At 39.2% G+C, this 23,144-nt stretch overlaps 3 protein-coding genes across 6 annotated transcripts in view; 2 read left to right on the top strand and 1 right to left on the bottom strand.

Annotated features, from left to right (window-relative positions):
- Nucleotides 1–535: 535 nt before the first annotated feature.
- On the top strand, nt 536–15,459 carry LOC111263542 (uncharacterized). 2 transcript variants are annotated; one of them, XM_022838712.2, is made up of 12 exons: nt 536–625; nt 737–823; nt 2,067–2,250; nt 2,466–2,693; nt 2,923–3,051; nt 3,332–3,523; nt 4,197–4,467; nt 4,740–4,996; nt 5,226–5,361; nt 5,675–5,903; nt 14,757–14,868; nt 15,067–15,459. In XM_022838712.2, the coding sequence occupies exons 3-12, from the start codon at nt 2,077–2,079 to the stop codon at nt 15,175–15,177; spliced, it is 1,839 nt and encodes a 612-aa protein (XP_022694447.1). In that variant the 5' UTR covers nt 536–625; nt 737–823; nt 2,067–2,076; the 3' UTR covers nt 15,178–15,459. The 2 variants fall into 2 exon arrangements, with proteins under 2 accessions (XP_022694447.1, XP_022694446.1); XM_022838711.2 differs by lacking the exon at nt 737–823 and having other exon boundaries at nt 603–625.
- On the top strand, nt 7,377–11,041 carry LOC111263543 (phospholipase ABHD3). Its single transcript, XM_022838713.2, has one exon. It carries the CDS (start codon nt 7,512–7,514, stop codon nt 8,724–8,726), a length of 1,215 nt encoding a protein of 404 aa, XP_022694448.1. The 5' UTR covers nt 7,377–7,511; the 3' UTR covers nt 8,727–11,041.
- Nucleotides 15,460–17,046: 1,587 nt separating the features above from the next.
- Alg7 (Alg7 dolichyl-phosphate N-acetylglucosaminephosphotransferase) overlaps nt 17,047–23,144 on the bottom strand; it is an 8,928-nt gene continuing 2,830 nt past the window's right edge. For 2 of the 3 annotated variants that reach the window (XM_022838716.2, XM_086969680.1), the window contains exons 2-9: nt 21,795–21,946; nt 21,313–21,425; nt 20,830–20,930; nt 20,298–20,456; nt 19,964–20,068; nt 18,338–18,417; nt 17,872–18,059; nt 17,047–17,661 (exon numbers count right to left, since the gene is read on the bottom strand). In XM_022838716.2, coding sequence (XP_022694451.1) covers nt 17,555–17,661; nt 17,872–18,059; nt 18,338–18,417; nt 19,964–20,068; nt 20,298–20,456; nt 20,830–20,930; nt 21,313–21,425; nt 21,795–21,946 — 1,005 coding nt within the window. In that variant the 3' untranslated portion in view covers nt 17,047–17,554. The remainder of the gene's footprint in view (nt 17,662–17,871; nt 18,060–18,337; nt 18,418–19,963; nt 20,069–20,297; nt 20,457–20,829; nt 20,931–21,312; nt 21,426–21,794; nt 21,947–23,144) is intronic. The other variant, XM_022838717.2, reaches the window with a different exon arrangement.

Raw genomic sequence — 23,144 nt, 5'->3', positions numbered from 1 at the left:
CATAAAATTTGTGAAAGCAAAGGTGTTTGTTTTTTTTGCAACTACGCAAAGCAAATAACAAAGAGATCGTAAGTGTTATATTACTCGGATTGCTTCGTACGTTTTTTTTTTTAAATTTGCGCGCCAAATTTCGGTGTTGTCCAACGGTTCACTGTCTGATTCTTTTAATTTTGGTTTTTCGTCTAGATTTCGTGTTGTTCCGGTTTAATCAAAGATCCTCTAGTATTCTTAAATCATACTCAGTTGTAACTAGAATCGTGCAGTGGTAACGCGTTTGCCTGCTAAACTTAGGGACACGTGAGGCGGTTCAAACTTAGAACTGCGTTTATTAAGGCACACTCCGTTTTGTAGTTATGGCTAACCGTCACCAGCAATTTCTGATTGACGTAAAAATTCGGAATAAATCGTACTGAGTTACACAATTACCTTTCTTTTTCGTAATTGATGTCCGCGGTTCGCGGGGGGACTTTGAAGCAGACGACAGATCGCTGGACGAGCTATATTTAGGCAGGGAATGTTGTTTATTCTGTGTCTGGGTGTAAGTGTGTCCGTAAAGGTGTGTATCTGGCTGTGTGTTCTACGGGAAGCGGTGGCAGAAAGCGAATAGTTTTTTGCTGATGCGAAGGTAATGTCGTTTCGTTGTTGAAAAGTAAATGTCGTTGTGCATTTTCCTCCTAGTTTACGCAGTGGACTATATTAAATACTCGTTTTGATCGTACATAATTATTGTCAGCAGCGTCGTGTAAACGTACCGGATAACTGGTTGGTGTCCAAAGGATTGTGTGCAGGTGTTATAGTACTCTTGGATACCGGCCAATAAGAGGTGATTTTCTTTACTATATTGCAATTCTAGGCAGGCTTACTTGGCCAATTCTCAATTAGGTAGTTCTCTTATATATCAATGAAGCCTTTCCCAGTATCTAGTCGATTTGTTATTAGCCTAATTACACTGTAATGCTTATTATTACGACTCTCGCAAGGTTTTGTGCGTTATGAGTGAGTGTCATACAACTATTTTCGTAACATTCGATTGGTTTCTGTCAAGCCGAAAACATATTTTGTGTTCTTAAGGGGTTTAGTAAACAATGAATAAAGTTTACTTTCTCCTTGACATGTCCAGAAATACAAACCGCAGTATTGAACACGAAGTGGATCTTTCAACTGGGCAGCACTTTTTCGGCTAGCGTTTTGTAAACTATTGTTTCTACCGACCTGTTTGCTGGATATAAAAGACAAAGCCGTCGAAGGTGATGGATTAGGTAGGTATCAAGCCCGAAATCTTTTATTGACAGAGATCCATATGGTTAGTTCTCCTCTTTCATGTTGAAACGACGTGACCGGCTGTCTGAACTGAAACTGCATAGACGCCCTTACCTTTCTTTTGTTTATTAACATGCATTCATGATTAAGCGCCGCAGGCATATGTATTACAGGTTTGTTTGTTCAAAATATAGTTTGTTGACTAGAAAAAAGCTAGTTTGGCCTATCTCTACACGTTGAGTTAAAGTAGATAGATAATACTTACCAAAGCTATCTGCACATTGTTAGAAAAAATAAACTTAACTAGTGACTGAAAACTTAGGCGTTTGCATAGTTTTTTAATTCATATTGCAGTGTTGAAATTTATAGCACTAGCCTGAGATGACGTACGGTACTATACACTACATTACTAATGATGCTTTTCACTTGATCGAGCGAAAAACTTGTTAATGACTTTATAGATTTGAGCTTAAGTATTGGGAAACAAACTTAAAACATAATATTGAACCCAAGTGAGTTCTTGTTATATATTTCTTAGTTGATATCTATTTAGATGAAAATGAGTCTAGTTTGAAAAAAAATTATGGACTTAACATTATTTATAAGAATATTAATTTATATGTGAGTTAATCGTTTCTAAATATATCAGATACCTTAATTATATATGCGCTGTTCAGTCGACAATAGATGAAGGACTTTTTAAATTTTAAACTTTGAAAAATTTGGCAAACGATTAGTGATTATTGACTTTCCATATTCACGACTGTTTTGTATCGCACTGATAAAAAGTTTCGTCCTCTATACAGCAACTCCACGATGCCAGACAACACGGGTCAGGTTCAGGAGGAATACCTCAACAAGCTTTCCCAGTTGGAGGGCAAAATAGCCGGTGACACATTTGTGGCTAGCTTCTCGAAAAATTGCGAAGTCCTGAAGAGCATGTGTGGGCTGGCGCTGGTATATGAGAATCGTATGAAACAGTATACCAAGGTGCGTTCTTACGATAATATAACTTATGATTCGGAGATAACTCCAACGTCGTAGTTGTGTTATTGGGAAATAGTGTACATGTGGGATTGGATACTCAATGCAGACATACTTTTGCAGTTGAGGTATTCACTTGTTTTTATTGTCACCATCCTTAGGTTTCATTTCTGAGCCTGCTGACATGAAATTAAAAAGGGCAACATTGCTGCTTTTTATAGGAAATGAAGTCGATTCTAACAGACCTCAAGCAAGCTGGAGGTTTTCGGTTGGAGTATTCATTAATCGGAGCCCCTTGCTGCTGTCAGTGTCACGAGAGCGAGGAAAATGCGTCACAGGCGGCTGAAGGCGGGCAGGAGCCAAAAGCAAAGGAGGCGAGGACAAAGGAGGCCGAGACACAGACAGAAGCACAACAAAGTACTGACTTCATACCTCCGGAGGGCTCGAAGGTATGTGTGAGGAAACTTATTGTTAGCAATAGCGATTTGTTATATGTACTATTGTTCAGCGAAGTCGGTTAATGCGATTTTCCTACTGCATCAAGAATGTTATAGTTCTCAAGCGAAAGTACTTTGCTTGAACTTCTTGAGCGCGTTTACTTCAACGGTTATTACAAAAAAGAATTAATGATTATGTATGCTTTTTTGTTGTACTTTTTATGTATGTTGACTGATACAGTTGACTGTGGCTGATATGGTGACACAAGCGGCGCAAGAGATGTGTCCCGCTGGTGCCGGAGGCGATTATGTTTACAACGACCAGTACCACATGTTCTTTTCGCAATCAACAGGCTACTACTGGGATCCGGTATGATTTTTAAGATAATTAAGATTGTACATTATATGGTCATCAATTATTTAATAAAGTGGGTTCAGTTTAAGTATTGGCACTTGGCTCTCAAAAAAGGTTAGATAGCTTTTTTCTCCTTATACCTGCTTTTCCAATAGGTCTAAACGAATCAATTTAGTCTTGAAAGCTAACTAAACATGGGAAACGGATACGCCAAATCGGATCATACCAAATAATTGTTTGTTGAAGTTGTGGTTATTTATATTTTTTTTTGTATCATTTAACTGTCTAATCACAGAAAACGAAACTTTTCTACCAACCTACAACGGGTACGTACTACAGCTACGATGAAGATACGCAAAGCTACACCGTCGTGGAGCCCCCGGGAGCGAGTGGCAAAGATCGAAAGGACAAAGATCGGAGACGACGAAGTCGTTCGAGGGATCGACGACGACGACGATCGCGCAGTCGAGGCAACAGCCGGGAGCGGGTTAGTTGGATGTGGCGCACCGCTGCTGCTGTTGCGGAGCTTAGCAATCACAGCAACAGAACTGCTGGAGATGGAGCGAGACGGCCGGACACCTGAAGTATCATATTTGATGATTAGTTCTTCACATGAGATTTATGCCGCTGTCATTTCATTCTCGCCAAGTGTCTAGTTTAGAAGCAGCGAAGAAAGGGAAAGCTACAAATGCGCTTACCTTGCCATCGGGGAAAGTTACGGGTTTCACAGGACTATCGTATAGTAGAGAAGTCCACATTGCTTCAAGTATAAAGCTATTGAACTTGGTGTAATCAAATTTCTTTTGCCCAAACAAGTGGATCTTAATCTATAGCAGGGTGAATGCGGGGACGAATGATCAGTTGATTTGTTTTCGTTGGCTAGGCCTCTTTTTTTGGTATTGGCGATTAATGGTGCAGGTGGTAAGTCGTAGTACAGGTGTGCGTATTGATTGGTTGATATGGTCGTTTTAGCGTGGCGAGGCAGAACAGGACGTGGCAGCGCAGCTTGAAGCACTGACGCTCTCCGGCAGTCTCGTCGATGGGCCCTTCTTTTACATGGTGGAGAGGGGCCCGCGGAGAACCGCACGAGGTCTCCCAGGCAAGTGGCCCCCGAAACCCGATTGACGATGGCCCTCTGCTTGATCTCTAACCCTTCATAGGAACACCAGCAGCAGCAGCAACGGCGGCGGAGGCGCAGCAGATCGCGGCCGAGTAAGAGGTTGCCGAGTCCCACTTCGCCCAGGGGTGGCCGGGGAAACCGTGACGTCGGCCGGGACGACGATGGTGCCGCTGGAGGCAGCCCGAGGGATCAACGAAGGAGTCCCCCGAGAAAAAGCCGGAGGTCCGAGCGAAGCGCTGATGAGGGCGAGCTTATTACCGAGGAAGAGGGTTCTATCGAGATGGCTATTCTCAGCGAGGACGAAGACTCTAGTAAGACATGATAAACTACTAGAGTTCATATCCAGAAACCCATCGTATACACATCCTACTTCAATGGGTAGAGAGGCCGCATGGGCTCAATTGAACGAAGAAAAAAATTCATTCACTAGGGCTATGTCTGTGGTATGTTGTAATAGGGGCATAATACAGATTTAGCCTTAAAGAGAAATTTGTGGTAAGAAAAGGTAAAGAAATATTTTGAGAACTACACTGGATCAGTTTAGTTAACCGTATTACTACTATTTATAATTCCGATGTTGCAGATGCGATAACCAATTATCCACCGTGTATACGTTTTGTCGTAAAGCAATCACAGCAGCTACCACCGCATTCGGTGCAAATGCTTCCATTCCCTGGAGGAGTACTTGGAGCACCTCTAAAAAGTGATCTCTGTGTTCCCGACGCTGGTATCGGCAAGCGGCATTGCAATATATATTTCGAGTCTGACTCACAACAGTACAAGGTCGAACAGCTTGACGGGAATAATCCGACCAAAATCAACGGAAAGCCTCTAAAAAAGGTGCGCCATTTCTTCATTTAATCACTATTTTAAGCGTTATTTCTACACACTGAAGCTCGCACCACTTAGTGCTGTATAAAATTTTCAGCTAGATATTCAGTATATTGTTGTTATACTGAACATTATCTAACAGTGCTGTATAAAATTTTCAGCTAGATATTCAGTATATTGTTGTTATACTGAACATTATCTAACACCAATAGTCTCTTGGGTTTTGGAAATATTTCAGGGCGCAAAACATGTTTTGGTACATATGGACCGTTTTGAGCTTGGAGAGGGCACTCAATTGGAAGTGCATTTACATGATAGGAAGGACACGTGTGGAAATTGCGAACCTGGGCTTCTTCAGCGACGGGCAGAGCTCGGTGAGTAGTAATTACACTTATCTGTCAAACTATCCGCGACTGCTAGCTCATTGATGATGAGTAGCATTTAATGGATATTGCTTGTATACGGATAATGCTTTATAATATAAACAGTGAAAGAGAAAATCTAATAATGAATATAAGAAAAATCGGGCAACTCCCAGTTTATTGGGATTAGAAAGCTGTCGCTCATAGCTTGCAATCCTAATAGTGACGAGCGTTAAATATTGTAGTTAAATAGACAATAATAGTGAAGAAGATTAGTACGCTACAACATATCCACTGCATTCTTTGGAATTATCCTGCTTTGCAGACGCGCCGTCACCAAATAGTTCAGCAAATGCAAGCTCACTGAGCAGTGAAGCTCAGCGTCGGCGAAACCTTAAAGGATTAAAAAAGCAATACGGATTAGCTGAAGAACCGTACATCGAACCTTGGCTTGACGACAATCCACAGTACGCAGATCGCGCGGGCGAAAGACGAGCTCGAGTTGGATCAGATTTCCCTCATGAACTAGATGCCGCACCTGCACATGCTGAAGTGTAAGTAAAATATTCATATATGAATATTATGAAAATTACCACACACTATTTCTGCTTCAGTTCATGAGGGATTTAGGCTCCTGTCACTGCAGTATATGCCTGTCAAATAGCGATCTAAAATAGCGCTTAAACCACAATATGTTTTAGTGAGATCGATCCAACTTTCCTCTACTCACATCATATCTGGTGGTGACTAGTGTGTAGTATTTTCATAGAACCATGTAAATATTCTAAGGTACGAAGAGGCTGAACTTAAGTTTATGCGAAACAGTAATGTAAGGAAATTTTTTTATTAACATGACTGTAATCGGTTCCATATAATATAACAATTTGAGCTGGATAAACAACCACTTGGAAAACAAGGGTTTTATGTACTATACCAAAAAAATGTAAAAAGAAAGTTGTAAACAGAAAATTGTTTTGTTTAAAACATTTTTTATTTGGATTTAGTTTTGTTATTTAAGTTCCCGCTGCGACAATGATGTAGTCGTAGTATGCGTTTCAATTTCTATCTTTTACAGAACTATATATATTTAGATTCCAGATAATCTAAATTCTAATTTGAAATCCCAATACCTTAAATGTCCTTTGATGGATATAATACAATGAGAATACAATGAGAATCTGTTCCCATGAATGCCCCGCAACAACATTATTCATAACTGTCCCCGGAGGCGGGTCTTGGTAAAACAGCCAGGTTTTGTCTGGTGAGCGTTGCTATAGTAACGTCTGTAGCAGGACCAGTAGCACTATCGCTGCTGGTCCTGCTACAGGCGTTTGTACCACAGTCGCAGCGCGTGTTAGCACCAGTGACGCACTCGCTGACAATTCCACCGTATTAGTTTGCCAGTAGCTTCGAGCAGCTCGCTGTGATGGTTGTTTGCGATATTAGTTACGTGTGTTCTATCGCGGCAGCTCTGTTGGGCTGTTGACCCTCTCCCTCTTCCCACAGCCGTCACGGCGTTGCCCTTGCTCTCAACTAAGCAACGGCGAGCCGAGCCGAGCGGCATTTGTTAAGTGTCTGTTTTTGCGAATTATGAGTATGAGTAGACAGAGCGAAGTCTCGACGCTGTAGTGGTAAGTGGCAAATCGGTGCTCTTCCACTGAAAGTAGCAGCCAACTGCTGCTATTCCTGCCGGGAGCGACTGTGTGGGTCAACATCCAGTGGCGGCGCTACAGTATCTAGCAAAAGCGACTGTGACTTGGTGTGGCTGGACTCGAGGCGGATAAACAATCAAAAGTCCTTCTCCGAGACTCCGCGAACGCTAGCAGTCAGAAATCGTCTAAACGTCCACGCTCGCAGGCGACGTTTTCGTTTGTGCTTGTAAAAGTTTCAACCGTGCCTCTATCTTATATGCACTAACCACAGGACAGGCTGTACTCTGTTCGTGCCTACCTGCCTGCCTTCTATATCAATTGGCGTGTGAGCCAGATCAGTCATACTTCTACCTTAGTACCAGTGTACAAGTGCGTGAATTTCTTTTTTCATCTAGCAAGACAACTGATTATTTTAGGGCCTACGACTGTCAAGAGATTCTCATATTAGCTATCAATAATAGAGCTAACTAGACACCAAAATTGAGAATTCTGGACAGACTGCAGCATAAAATGAGTGAGACTCAGGAAGGAACAGTATTAAACTGGGTTGTAGACTCATCGAGTCTTTTCTATTACTCCAACCCCCAAATAGCTCTGTTCATGAGCATGGGGGTTGCTTTTCTCTACTACTACCTGACCTCAGTAGCCCAAAGGCCTAAGCTGTATTGTAAAGCGGGCAAATTACGCAATGTACTTGAAGCGATGGTACCAGCAGTCAACGAAAAGTACTATCCCACACCGTGGTGCTTCGGTACGCATAGCCAAACCGCTCTGTCAAATTTCTTTCGTTCACTGCTTCCCGACATCAAATATCAGCGGGAGCTTCTGGACACCCCAGATGGCGGCGTTCTGGCACTCGATTGGTTTCCTAGTGATCTTCCTCAAAATGCGCCGATAGCATTTTTCATGGCAGGTTTGACGGGGCATTCACAGACTGAGTACATTAAATCGATAATTCCTGGCGCTTGCCGACAAGGCTGTCGCGTAGCTGTTCTGAACAACCGCGGTCGAGGAGGCGTTGACCTACGGACGGCTAAAACATACTGTGCAGTTAGCTTTGACGACATGGGGTTCGCACTACGGAAAATTAAAGAACGCTACCCAGAATCTATCATTGTAGCATGCGGCATCTCTCTCGGTGGAGTAATTCTTGGTCACTATCTAAGTGAGTCTCGTGAGGAAGCTATGTGCGATGCGGCCATGCTTATCTCGTCGGTGTACGATGTCGGCAAGGCAGTGTACTCTTTGGAGCTGCCCGGCCTCAATCGATTACTTAACCGTCACCTCGCACGTAATCTGTGGCTAACCGTCGAACCCCATAAGGATAAATTTGAGGAGTTCCGAAAACGGGTAAACCTCGATGATGTTCAAAAGTCGACCACGATCAAGGAGTTCGATGAACGATTCACATCGAAAATGTTCGGTTTTCAGTCCGTCGATCAATACTATGACGCGGCGACACTTAGTCATAAGATCAGGAAAACAAGAATACCGACCCTCTGCGTTTGCGCTGCGGATGACATGTTCCAACCAGCGGATGCACTTCCGGTGTCAGCTGTCGAGGACAACGCGAATCTTGCCTTTATTGTGACGACGCGTGGTGGTCACATAGGGTTTATGGACGGCTTACTACCGTTTCTACCTTTTTTCTCTGAGCGCCTTTATGAACAATTCCTCGCTTCTATGGTGGCTAGTGTTCAAAAAGGAGTATTTAAGAACAAGTAGCTAGCCAAAACTGTATGCCTATAGCTCCCCCGCGTGAGCAGCAATTAGCATTCAGAAATAATTTCAATCAATCTTTAGTAAGGCACCGATACAACCGGATTTATCAAATCGAGCTTTTGCCGTTGCTGCTGCCTTTTAACGCACGCATAAGACTGTCAAATAGTCTGCAACAATGAAATCATTAGTTTTCGAAAACCTGCACTTTATAGTGATTTCAGTAATAACAGAAAACAGAAATATATATTTCCTGTATTCATACTGAACATCTGCTTAAATTTTTAGTGCTGTGTTTTGAGATGAGCTAGTCACACGAGATGAAACGCATATGAGAAGTTTTTCATCCTTGAAATTGCTCTGCGGCGTAGGCGGTACTGGCCTCTGGCAGAGTGACAAGAAGATTAACGTAACTACTTCAGGGATATGCTAGGAAAGTCAATAATTTGAATTAGATACACAGAATTGATATGACGACTACGTTTGGGTTAACACCGTTTCTACCTTGGTGCCCATAGTAACTGACACACAAATGAGAAAATAGAATGTGTCTGAGAATACATAGCTTTTTGACGTAATATTTGTCACTGTAACTATTCACCTTATATCATTGATATCTGAATTTGAGACCGACCTAGAAACAAATGCGGATTTAAAATGACAGATAGTTTGATGTAATCGGTGCCTGTAACCCTGTTCGCCTGCATGATTTAATCCCTGGAATTTCAGAACGCAACACCAACGCAGAACATGTTGCCTATCTATTATAGTTATCATTATTATTAAAAACAAGTCTAACGAAGTTTATTGCTATAAACGAGCACGAGTTATGATAAATGAGTTGTCATCAGAAGAAATCTTATGTACAGTGCAATGATGGCAATACAATATTTGTAACAATGTTATTAACGATATTATAGCTAGTGTTAATAATAATAACAAATTATTAATAGTAGAGGGATTTAACACACGCGCTGAGCTATTGCCGTGAGCCCTGGCAGGTTTTTTTCTTCAAGAACAGGATCGACAGAAAAACCAAACAATCAGCTGTTATAGTCTTAAGACACTTACGTCCTCGTTTATAGTTACTTAAATAAATTATGCTAATCATTAGGCTACGTGTTTCACTGCGCTACACCACCAGCCTCATATTTGTAATAAAACTTGGGTAATGCTGTGACGTTAAACGCGCAACTCATCAATAGAAAGTGGGAATATCTTCCGTAATCCATAGCTATTTTGAAATCACGTATCATCGCAACACAACCCTTCAGCAAAACAGAAAAAAAATAATAAAACCACATCAGAAACTAATTACTGAACAAAGCACAGTAAATCTGGGTAGGGATGGACAACCTAAATAAAGAGTTAAAATTAACAGAAGGATTGTTGCCGCGAATTTTATTCGTCGCGGGCTTAGGAAGCCTGCCATAAAACAGTGCAGATGGGTACGTCGCATTGATAGAGGCGATATAAGATTTGTCTTACTGGCATTGCTTTATAGGATAGGCGTGTACCTATTTACAATCTTTTGTTCTAGGTAGCTTAGCCAGCGTTTAAAATTAAACTGTTATGTAAATGAAAATCTCTTCGTTCGGATCAAATCGAACTTGATGCTAGGCAGTGGGAAATACTATATTATTAATAATAGATGATCTGTTAATACACCCTGTGGCTGCTCTGCCGCTCTGCTTTTCGGTTAATTACCAATTTTTCGCCGTAGCTGCAATCGCGAATGTGACGCTACGGGGATTCTGTCTCTCAAAAAAAATACAATTTTTGAGAGAAGGGTGATTTAAGAAAAATGACGCTCGGCTCCTCCCCGCTTAGTAGAAAACTCATATCAGTTGCATCTTATTTGAAATTCAGCTCTGCCTTTGTCTCTATGGCTGAAGGTCCAGGATGACAATGAACTGTCATGAAACCATCATTGTAACCAATAAAAGATATCTGTGTTGCCTATTCTGAAATGTTCAGGGCAGAGGCTGCTGTAATTTGAGGTTCCCGGTTCATGCTGTTTACGAATGAACACACCGAATCAGGGTGGAAATGTAGATGACCGAAATATTGAAAAGACAAGATATACTCATCTATGATTGGATGTACTCCAATTCTTGATGAGCTGATGGCGGACATATTGTTACCATACTATAATTATCTCTCAAATATACAGACGTGCAGATATACTATTAGGATAACAACTGTATTCTATTCACGAGTTATGCCCATAATTATAGCACAACTGTATAAACAGTTATTGACAATGTGTAAGCTGTTGAGAATGAAATAACACGAAAACAATCTTTTTCGGTAAATCACAATGCATTGCGTCTTTTTTATTTTATTCGAATAATTTCCTAGGAAAAGACCATTTAAAGCTGGAACTGCAGAGTAATGATCTTAAGTTGAATATTATGTAGCTGATAACAGAATGATAGCAACATGACCGATGAAGTTTTATACTGCAATTATTTGCAAAATACGTAAAATATTTTCGGTGTATATACTCAACTAGTACAGCAAGAAAGGAAGGTATATAGAGTAGAATGTGGTTTTTCGATGGTGGGTTAGCCATTACCGTGTAACCCCAACATCTTACGACTTATGTTTCAAACACATGTTTGCCCAGCTATAACGCATTTGCGTTCGATTGTTGTGGCCTTTACTTAGCAAAAACGGAGTAACTCATGACAACATGATTATACTCGGATGGTTTTATGACATCCAAGCACATACACAAGTTTTTAAATCGGCAACAACTTGCTCCATCAGCGTGACTGCTGTAAGTTCTCGTCTACAAATTTACATTATGTTTTGTCTGTACAGGATTTTTAAGCAAGTTATCTGCCTTGGCGAAAATACAGTTCATAAAACTCAGAATATTTAGTTACTAATTGTCTACCTAGCCTTTTTTATGAATTTGCAAAATAATGTTTCTCATCTGGAACTTATCTTCGGCGGTAATAATTAATATTTAACGTGTACCCCACTGTTTGAAACTCTGACGTTTGGAGTTGTTCCAGCTGGGACATCAGGGTCTCTCCGGCCATTGATTTGCGAACTACGTGGCACCAGATTGACCCCGAGCTTATTCGAACTGAACACAAAATTGATTGTCCACTAGGAGTGCTCTGGCAGTGTCGAAAGGAAACTCGTCACGTGTTGGAGAAAACGAAATTACAGCATAACTGAAAAATGCAGTAATTTTTTTTACCGAGAGTTAAGCTTTCACTGCGTTGTTTACTTAACGTCGAAAGGCTTCCCTACCATTCGAGGCTTCTACCTTAGCGAATATTATATCCCTTAGTATATACACATTCCTTTACATTTCCAGTACCTTTGTTGTGAAATGTACTGAAACAATCATCCCTAGGATGATTTAGTAAAAATCCTTGTAAAAATGCGTCTGAAATATAATATTAGTATGTGTCGAAGCTTTGCTGCCTGTAAAGCTGTTACTTCCGGTTAATGCACTGCGAAATTGTATTTGATTGCAACGGATCTGAAGTTTAGTAACACATAAATTTGTCAACGAGATCCTGAGGATTTGTATGTATGATTGCAATCGTACATTTGAAGGCATGAAGTCGAGATCAGGATGCAGTATTTGCTCTTGCGTGAATACGTGATACGCCTTGATCATCCAGGCAACGCAAAGGTTTTGGCACAGTATGAGTAGACGGACCAAGTATAATACTTTAGCAAAAAACCCTTGCATCTTGCATATTTTAGTCGAGTTTTTCGTTCATTCGATAAGATTGCATATTAACAAGACTTTTGAGGCGTTCTATAAAATGGCGTGTTTAATGAAAATAACTAGGAATTAATGTCCAATGGTATTCCATTAGATCGTGTGCAGCTTTTTTTTATCCTGTAGAACTATAGAATCTGTGAATCACATAAATCGACAATGGCATAAGTCACAGCAAATTAGTAATTAAACCAATCTAGTTTGTTTGGGAATGACCTTGAATGTTGTATGCTTAATTTGTATAGATGGGTCAGTTACTGTTGTTTTGTACAGTGTTTTTCTTAATAGTTAAAATTTGGTAAAACGAATCCGCAAAGGAAAGACGGATTTTTATACTTAAAGAGACATCGTAGGTCTCTCAGACGGTAGTGTTCCAGGCTGAAAAGAAGCTAGAAAAAGAAATCGAACTTCATGATTCGATAACCCATTAGTGGCGCAGGTGTAGTGCACACTTTGCTGTAAATAATTAAAGAACGTTTAGTAGTACTATATTGCAGCTTTATGTCTACTTGTTTTCAATAATATCTTTGCATGTATAAGCTTAGTACATTCAATAAAAGCTGACAGATAACAGTAATAATGTGATTAGTAAAAGTGAGATAAACTTTGAGAAGCTTATTGATCAAAACAAATCGGGCGCAAATCATCGGTCTTTTGATGTTCCTGAAACTGATTTGTGAGAAGCAACCAAAACAATAAAAAAAACAGAAGTTGTTAAAATTTATCGAACGTGTTACTCTGTTCGTATCGATTGACGATACAAGCTTTTCTTGCGCATCTCATTGATCCTCATTGATTTCCTACGCTGAACTTCCTTTAAGACAGACTTTACTGCACCGTTATATTACACCTATTATGGCCTGATATTTATATAGTAGCACTCAGTACTTCTACTATAAGTGCACTTTCAGCATAGTTTCTGGCAAACAACGGCCGTGATCATACAGGACCGTGACGACAGAAAGACGATCCACAGAGGCTCGATTGAAACCAATGCAAAACGATTAAGTACGTTACAAAGGCTATGGATATTTCATACAACACACGATGTCATAATCATTTTGCTTTAGTTGCATTTTTATTCTCATAGTCGCATGTACGTACATAGAGAGTACATAATCGCACGACCACGACCGGTTGTATAGGATTCGAGCAGGTACACAGCTGCTCACCATTCTGACAGTTGCTGCCACAAACTTAGCGCATATGGAACCTGCTATTGGTTATTTAAATATCAAGTCAGAACACAGAATAAATAGAGCGAATCGCAAACGTTTGCCGTTTCAAAAACAATTGGTTACGTTGAATAATTTTGCTCGCGAGTGGCAGAAGTTTTATTTTTTTTTAGTTTTTTCCGGTAGTTTCGTCTTACACGCGGTGTCATTAAAATCCATTCCATAATTCGTTCATAATTATATATATGAAGGTCATATTTAAAATTTAAGTGAGAGTAACTCGTACTTGCTTTGGAGAATGTGGATTATTAACTGATTATAATGTTGGCTTACGAAATTTACCGTTTTTGTGGTAACACTGACAGCATTCCAAACTATATCTAATAATCAATCATTAAGTATTTCAATTCTACGTGATCTATTTTCATTTTCTTAAAATTATACAGCTTCAGCTACGTAGTAAACGAGATGATAATGGTATCTGGTAAACTTATGTCGGGTCATTTCACTTACTATTCTAGAATGAACAGCCCACCATTCCTAATCAAAAACCTTTAATTCTAGCAATACGAGACATTAAGTCTAGTTCGGTCGAGCAGTCGGAGCAAATAATACTGTACGACCACTATTAGAAATTTCCAGTGACATTATACCACTTAGATTAAAATGTTCGTGAGTACTCTTTTAATCTAACATGATGCATAAGTAGCATTTCTTAGTGCTTATCATGAAATTCTTCTCGCATATACTTTAATAAAATGTGCTATATCAGACAAATGTTGCCTAATATAGATATTTATATCTAAAACTATATAGAATTAGACCAATTTTCGTAGCTAGGTTAAAATAGAGTGACCGGTTTGTCCAATATCGTTTAATTTAAACTAAGAAAGGCAAAAATGTACCATTGCACCATTGAGTTTCCCTTTGTAGCTGCTTCGACGTTCAGTCTTCTGTAATTGGTGTTGGCTTATGCCAAAAACAAAGACGGAAAGTATCTTACCAACCAGCTTATTACAGAAACTTTCAATTGTAATTTAGAAACTAAGCCCTAGAAAGATTCTAAGACGTATCTTTTTGCTCGTGTACTTATTTACTATAATACTTCAGGCCGATGGAACGATCAAACAAAGGCTTCAAAATGCTCCAAGGCATGGGCTGGCGAGAAGGAGAGGGCTTGGGACGGTCTAATCAAGGTGGAACACAGCCCGTTCCCGTGCAGGTATGCAAACATTGCACAGGCACTAACAGCGGAGTACCAAGGAAATTTTTTTTTGTAATGAAAACTATATATGAGAATGTTCACTGACTACTATCAGTGAACATCTAAGTTATACTAAAAACTTAAATTTTTCTCAGAAACAAACGTAATATATATGAGCATCATATTTATTGTCCTAAAATTTTCCCTGTTCTTCAGATGCGCAACGAACGTGCAGGGATAGGTTCAGAGGATGCAATCCATTCGGATGACAACAACCGAGGCGAGCGATGGAAAAGGGCGCGGGCTAGATACGATCAAATCAAATGAGAAACAAACACGGCTATTCATTAATCGAAATAATCATTTCATCACCAATCAATCGTTCAGCAATCGCTTCTATGATTGCTCACAAAATAAAGAAAGCGAACGATTCTTGAAGGAGAAGGTAAACTGTTCATTAGCAGGGAGAGGGTTACAACGTTGTCACTGAATACTGGAAACCATGTTCGTCTCCTGATGGTAACAATGTAAATTATGGCCATTGGTTAATAAACAAATAATGATTTTTTCCTAAATAAACTCTTGAAAACGAATTCTTGTGTACAAAAACATTGTATTTCGTTTGTGCTGAGTCATTTCGTCGCATGCAGTTATCCAATATCATCGTTACTAAACGATACACGTAATTTTTGTAGCTTTTCAATAAAAACAACTTCTTTTAAAGTTAAATTTAAATCAAAAAATCTCTTTTCTTCTTCGAAAAGAAGTTTTCGAAGCCTAAAATATTGACCTTAGGCTTCTCCATCTTTTATGATAGAGATTTTAATTAGGAAAAAGTATAGAAATTTTGTTCTTACAAAGACACTGAATAATAACGACCTTGTTCAAGTTCTAACTAACGGCTGACGCTTCTTTTCTAGATTGTTCTATTACTAAGCCCTATCATAGAACTGGCTGGATAATTATAAGCATTACTTGTCCAAAGCTACATCTTACCAAAATAATTATTCTCGTCAACCAACAATGTACGGCACCGTAGATTGGTAGTAGTAGAAACAACTTCCAGCATTATTTGACGGAAAATCGGCGATAGATAGGAAATAATCTGGACACCAGAGTTAATCGACGCAGTCCGGAAATGCGTGTGTAATAATCCGTCTGTTTCAATCGAAAAGAAATTTCGTGAACATGGCTACTACATTATGAATTGTTCACGAAGGCCTCAGGCACGTGTCATATGCCATTCAAGTTAAACAGGTGATCTTTCAGGCCAACAAAACGTTGAGATACGTTCTGGTTTCTAGTTGGTTTTCAGTCCAGATGGTTTCCAATTCTGTCAAGGGCAATTTTTGATTCCCAATTAAAGGGAAAGAGTTTATTCTCGCTGAATAAACAGGCAAAAATCAATTGCGCAGACGGCTGTTGGCTTGTTCACCATTCACAAAATGTGCCTGTAGTGCATAAAATCCAATTTCCGATCTATCTCCATGTCTATAGTGTGTCGTCCAGTGAAAGAAGAGTGATGTTACCGTACTTTTCTAGAAAACGAAATTACTGTTTGAGAAATTTATCTGCATGTTCTACAAAGCGTTGCGCGACTGTTTATAAATAGGCACATATGATCTATAAGGAGAACACGTTTTAAGATTGATCTCTTTTCTGGTTCTTTTCACATATAACACAAAATTGCAATTAAGCTCAAATCTACCAGCGTCATGAAAACTTAATAAGCGTTGAGCAAACCAATTGGGCTTATTATGCCTAGAGTGCGCGACAATCGCCGTAATGCTTGTTTAATCCTGTCAAATATTTTGAACGGCCATTTTACAGACAGTCCTGTGAAGGGTATCCTAGACAGTCATTTCACAAATATTGTTTAGCTCAATACAATTTTAAGTTAACATAAAACATATGGCATATTAAAATTGATCTGATAAAAGGTCAATATGGTTAGATTTCCAAGGAAGCGCTCGACTGATATCTTGCGTATTGAAGTTGCAATTTGATTCATCTAGAAATTTTGGGAGGTAAAAGAGCCAAGGGTAGCTACGGTGCAGCGTTACTGTTTTTAAGCACAAGCGGTTTTTGTTAAAAGAAAAAGATCAGTAAAGCCATATTTAGAGAAGCCTATATTACTAACATCTTGTTTGCACTATGAAGTGCAATACCTATCATTTGTTGAAGAATTGGCCAATGTGTGGACATCCAACGTTCTTGTTGGAAAGTTCTCCGTTTATTAATTTATACTTAATAAGTACGGGCGCAATGAACAATGCATAATAACATCTCAAAGTCTTATTAACTTGTCACGATAATCTAACTACTCTTATCCAATAAATTTGGTTAACAACATGGTTGCTACATAATACATTCACATATTCACACATCCCATTTGACTTTCGGATATACAGCTTTTCAGATCTACAGGTTTTTAACCTACCGCAAAAATCAGGTTCCTCGTTATTCTATTGAACGGGCGCGTTTTCATTACCTCACCTCCATTTTCACCATCGTATGACTCTCAGGGATAACACACAGGTACTTACTCCAACTAAGAGTTGTTATGCTATAAATTTACAAAAGAACATGTAATACTTTCAGATAGTACTATCGACTGTAACAGGTGATGGCCGCAGCATTACTTCTACAGAGCACTGCTTTCCCTATCACTATTTTTCAATGCAGCAAAAGATGGTGAGGCAGCTCAAAAGAGCATATGGCCCAGTGCATAATATAATATAAACGCTATCGTATTGCAAGCTATTTGAAATTTTAGTAGAAGTCGAACTAGCTCGCCTTCATTCATCGGATCTGAAATTGCGCAAATGTCAGAACAAAGGCGAAACTTAGCAACAACGATACAAATGGGGGTCAGAGAACTCAGTTATCCTGATAAGCACAAGCTGTACAGCATCCGATTCCTAATTAGATTAGAATGTTCAAATGTACGCTTTACGATACTGCTAGTTTCGGCTCTCATTCAAGAATGATAAAAAGTAAACTGTATTAGTAGATATATACCTATAAAAGCAAGAGCCCAATTAATAATAGTTAGATTGTTCATCTCGAATGTAGTGGAATCGGCATGGGCTACCGATCTGATCTGCACAATTTTAAGAGTCTTAAAGACTCGGAGAATCCTCCGCCCGAGACGCGAAAGCGAATCTTCACGAAATGTCACTGTCGACGGTGAGAGAAGACCTGTTTCCCTGCAAGATAACCCACAAATATGAAAAACTATCTAAAGTCTGCAAAGAGGACAACAACAGCTACACCAAATACGTTTCACAGAAATATCGGTTGTTATATAATTACCTTAATTTTTTTCGATTTTTATACAAATCACCTTCCTGCTGTTACTAGGTTCAAATATAGAATGCTTATTAATGACTTAGTTAATTAAACTATTTGATAATTCTCGATGATTTGAATGCGAATATTACTCAGGCCTTTTTGAAAAAATCGGATGAAAATCGGAGATTCTTACTTGCTATATGCCGGTAGTCGGTGTCTTGGGCATGGGATGAGCTTGAAGAGTTGCGGTGTCGAGTAGAGGAAATTGATTATCTGAAGATACAGTAGCAACCTTACTTGAAGTGTTCAAAGAAACCAATGCGACTAGAGTATAAAAACTTCGGCCGATCTTCTTTTCTTATGAGTATTTTGATAGCAGCAGCAAAGCACATGTCTGACTAAACGTACGGAAACGACTGATACGTGATATCTGGAGACCGATTAGCTGTTCATCTAGTCAATCCCTTCTCCATTACAAAGGGCTGAAGAAAATACTAAACACGCGGAAGCCACCAGTCAAATTTCCAATAGGAACAGGTCATCCTCAATGTAAACGTTAGTATATAGGAGGGACTTGGAAAGTTCGACGATATGATTCTGAGCTCGCGCACCTTAGCCTGGTCGACCATCCATGGCCAACGAGAACCTCAGATGGCAAACAGGTCATTAACTGGTCGAGTGGATAAGCTACGAACATTTGACTATAGTCAGGAATCCTGAATGTATGACATTTGATCAAAGATCAGAAGCCTGGATGATATATAAATTGGGCTAAGCGAACAACACGACTGCTTCTCACTGTTCATCAAAATTTAGTCCGAAACCGGGCAACACGTAGTCTGGTGTGTCCACGTCGATATACAGCGGAGGAAAGGATTTGGTAGAGCCGTAAGGTAAGCTTGAATCCAGTTTTAAACCAGAAATCTATGAAAAAGAAAAAGAAATATTTCACGTTTGGTACTACTGAAAATGTCTAGGAAATCTTTGAAAATAACAAAACAATCATCGTTGGTGAGGATCTGCGCAAGGCTCAATTGCATTAAGTGGATGGATGAGGATACCAAACAAAAATGACTCGATAGGTTATAACATGATTATCTTTCTCCACGACAGGTCCAAGCCGCATATGGCCAAGGTTAGTGAAGGCTCTTTGCAAGGATTTAAATGGGAAATTTTTTTACACACCATATGTTTAGCATCTACGGGCTGCCGTTTTTCCTGATTATTAACGAATCACATTTCTAACAGTACATCAGATAATAATTGCTGAAATAAGATACGTCGAATGCGTAATAAATTAATGAAAGAATTCGAGCGAACCGCTGATTTTGTTAGGTGGAACCGTTGTGTTAGGAAGTAATATATGCAAGTAAACTCAGTAAAATATTTTCGTACTTGATCCGAGCTAAAATTGCATCTTGACCTTTTCGTTTTTATTTCGAATCCGAATTCAGGTTCATTAAAGTGGGAGCAAATAGTCTTCCAAGGCATGTTTACCACGTCATACTCCAGTATTTCGGAAGCTTCTATTCAACAGTAATACAAATTGTGCTATATGCACATGTTTTCATAGATTGGATTTATTTCCTATTTTCTTTAACATACTATTCAGGTCAAAAAAAAAGTCGACAGTTTATGTTCTCGTTCCTTTCTTTCTGACGAAGGTCAAAATGAAGTGGATATTCATTTCGCTGTCCTACACAATTTTTAGTCCCATTACTTCCTTATTCTTAAATGAAAGGGTAGCTGGTAAACAAACATAAGTTCTGCGTCAGAGTCTGCTAAGTTTGTGACGTTGTAAATTGTTAACACTTGTTACCTGTGGAACAAAGAAGAGCAACATGGCTTTCGAGAAGTGGCCAAGGATGGCCGCACACGCGAACGTCATTCCAGCGAAGTAACAGAACGTATCCCCTACAAATACCTGCGTCAATCAACAAGTAGCTCAGTTCATGCAAAACGTCACCGTGAAGGCAATGTTTCCATTTTTTGCTAGTAAAAGAAAACATCATTTAATGTTCTGCTACCGCAAAGGAGATCTTCCATCGAGAGATTTTTACTATATTGACAGCTTCGGCAATGTAATAGTGCAACATTGAATAAGCTGAAGCAAGCTGCATATCTTTATAATGAAAGGCGTCTATTCTACCAACCTTTGAAGGATATTTGTTAAACTTGTAAAGAGCGAATGAGGTGGCAAAGAAAGCAGGCATCAGGTACAAGCTCAGTAGGTGGCCAGTCTCACCGCGACCGAATAATTCCACCACATTAAAGATCATAATCGAGCCGGCAATCACCAATGACTGGCCCACCTAGATTTGAAAAACGGTACAAGCCTGTTTTAGATAGCTTAAAAGTAATGATAGCAAAATCACAACATAATCAGAATTACGGAGCGTCTAATTACTCACATCAGTCCTGAATTCTCCATCGCTCTTTATTTTTCATAGTGTAAAAAGTTATTGCAAAAGCGCTAACGTATTTTACATCAATGTCTGTGTTCCTTCGAACAGTGGTCCCTCTTGTAATTAAGAACGTCGTGAAGATATATTTTAGTATACCAGATTTCAGTTATTAAAATAAGCGGTCATTTAGCTTGAACATCCAGCTGTTCTATTCGCATAGCCTAGTGTACTTGGATTTAAGTACTTTCAGTTTCTCAATATATTGATATCTCAGCTATACCTCAAGTCCATTGACTCCGGCGAGAATATTGATTGCATTTGTACAGAATACGGCCAACATCCCCATATAAACATAATATAGGGGTCCAAGGTAGAGAGTGCCTGGACGTATCATTCGGTACAGCGAAGCCGGAGTGATAGTCATCAACGGCGCGGCAGGCGTAATTGGTCCGCGCGTTGAATTCCAGCGGGATCCAGCATTAAGAGGAATTAAAATGAAATTAACATAGAAACAGAATTAATCATCTTAAACAATTTACACCTCCTTTTTAGCTATACAATACATTTGGCAATATAATAAGGAGTGTTTAAACTAAACATTTTGAGTTAGTTGCAATAAAATTACAAATTATTAGCAATTCGAAAAACAGCGCGAACCGACACTGAGCATCATAACAGCGACAATCAATAAAATGTATACTACATAGGTTACGTGCGTTTACAATTAACAGCAGACAAACATTCAACAGGAAGGAACTCTTACCTCCGATAAGAAAGCGCAACGGCTTGGGCACGATGACAGTGGTTACATTAAAATTAACATAGTATACCATAAGTAGAGGAAGACTTCCAAGAGTCGGTAAGACGAGTTTATCTCTAGAACACGCAGAATTAACAAGAATTATTGTTTTACTGATATCGGTTAGCTTACTCGGATCTGTTCCATGGAACGTTTAAATATAGGGTCACTTGTATGTACGCACGCGTTTACTAATACAAATGATACTGTAGACTAAAATGTGCTGTTCTTCTTTACTAGAAAATGACTCATTTATTCGTTTTCATAAAGGTGCTGAAATGGGACACGTTTAGCAGCCAAGTCGTGAAGAAGCCGAAATATATTGCCTGTAAGAATCTAATCTACATAGATTCTCACATAAATGAAATCAACGTTATACATTGTTCTGTATGAAATTTTAACTAGAAAGCGATTCTTGAGGTTAACAAAAACCTTAGCAATCGTACCTCCATTTGAGATCAAGGACATCGTCAGCAAATCCTAGCAAAATCATGCAGCAGATTGAGAGGAGGGCGGCAAGAATCTCCACGAGCCGATCGTAGGCAAAGATGCCATCTATCGAAGATGCTAAGAATGGGATCGGAATGAAGAGAAACACCTGAATGAAGTGTGAGGCAAAATACATTGGGCAAAAACGTTAACGTTCAGCACTGCTTGAATTTAGCTTTTTTCCGACGATGCAAGTACGTACGCTTAAAACAAAACTGCTACAACACGATGTGAAACAAACGTTTGTAATCGTCAATTTGTGATATTCTATTACTGAATCCTTTATGGCCAATATTCTCTACTGAATCACTGGAGCATCATCACGAATTTTCCTAATTATGTCACATCATCAGCTGAGTATAATAACAGTGCCGTATTAATAAAATAGAGTTAAGCAAAGCACAAACAATTAACATAATTCTGTTGGAGACACACATGCATATCTGCACTATTCATTATAAAAACAGGCAACTTACTTCGTAATCGATGCCTATTACGGCAGGTTATTAAGAAGCAAAAAGGCCTCCACACTGCTAAAAAAGACATTGCTGCTAGATACGATGGAAAAGCTATCCTGAGTTTTCCAGGGTAATTAGGTTCACCATATGGTTTGGCATAATTTAGCAAGTGGAATTGTGGTAGAGATATCTTATTCTACATAATATAAAAATGTGTAGTGTGTATCCTTATATTGCAACCTTTGTGTTGAAAACGGCTTGAATGTTGTGCAAAAAAATAGAAAAAACGAATAAATTTAAAAATAGCTGACGGTGTTACACCTTCTAGTTTAGATCACGATCGTTTCTAAATTGAATAGGTGCAGCCTATTCCTATATTTGAACAGCATTTTATGTGTCATACAGGCCCATCTAAAAGTTGAAGTATTTTTAAAACTTGACGGAACTTCCTGTAAGTCGTTGATCAGTTCTTCAGTGTCAGCGAAGCTTTTGGAAGGCTTGCTTTGTATAAAAAGATAATCACTAGCATTGCAAATCATATCAGTAATGAATCTGATGAGACTTAGGTATCCATTTTTAAAGTACAGGCTTTACTAAGTCCTGGGAAAACTGTAAAGGGCGATTAATGATATCATAGAAATGCGGCACGCTTTAATGGAACCAATCGGAAACGATGCAGCTTCTCCGCGTTGTCATTGGATTTAATTCGTCCAAAAACTACTCATGTCACGTCCTTTCAAGAAACTCCGCCATATAATTAAGATCAGGTAAAAAAATGTTTAGCCTTTTTTAGGCGTTACGGCGGTAGCAAACAGAAGAGCGGACGTATAGATAAATGGAACAAACGTT

Source organism: Varroa jacobsoni, unplaced genomic scaffold (assembly GCF_002532875.2).
Source record: "Varroa jacobsoni isolate VJ856 unplaced genomic scaffold, vjacob_1.0 scaffold_773, whole genome shotgun sequence".
Classification (NCBI taxonomy): domain Eukaryota; kingdom Metazoa; phylum Arthropoda; class Arachnida; order Mesostigmata; family Varroidae; genus Varroa; species Varroa jacobsoni.
The sequence above is the reverse complement of the archived record's forward strand: the minus strand, read 5'-3'. Positions and strand labels throughout refer to the sequence as shown.

Bases quoted from the DNA above. Each gene is read 5' to 3' on its own strand.
- LOC111263542 (XM_022838711.2), top strand. The intron at 2,251-2,465 runs GTGCGTTCTTAC...TGCTTTTTATAG, and splicing joins GTATGAAACAGTATACCAAG to GAAATGAAGTCGATTCTAAC. The intron at 4,468-4,739 runs GTAAGACATGAT...CCGATGTTGCAG, and splicing joins CAGCGAGGACGAAGACTCTA to ATGCGATAACCAATTATCCA.
- LOC111263543 (XM_022838713.2), top strand. From the start codon at position 7,512: ATGAGTGAGACTCAGGAAGGAACAGTATTAAACTGGGTTGTAGACTCA.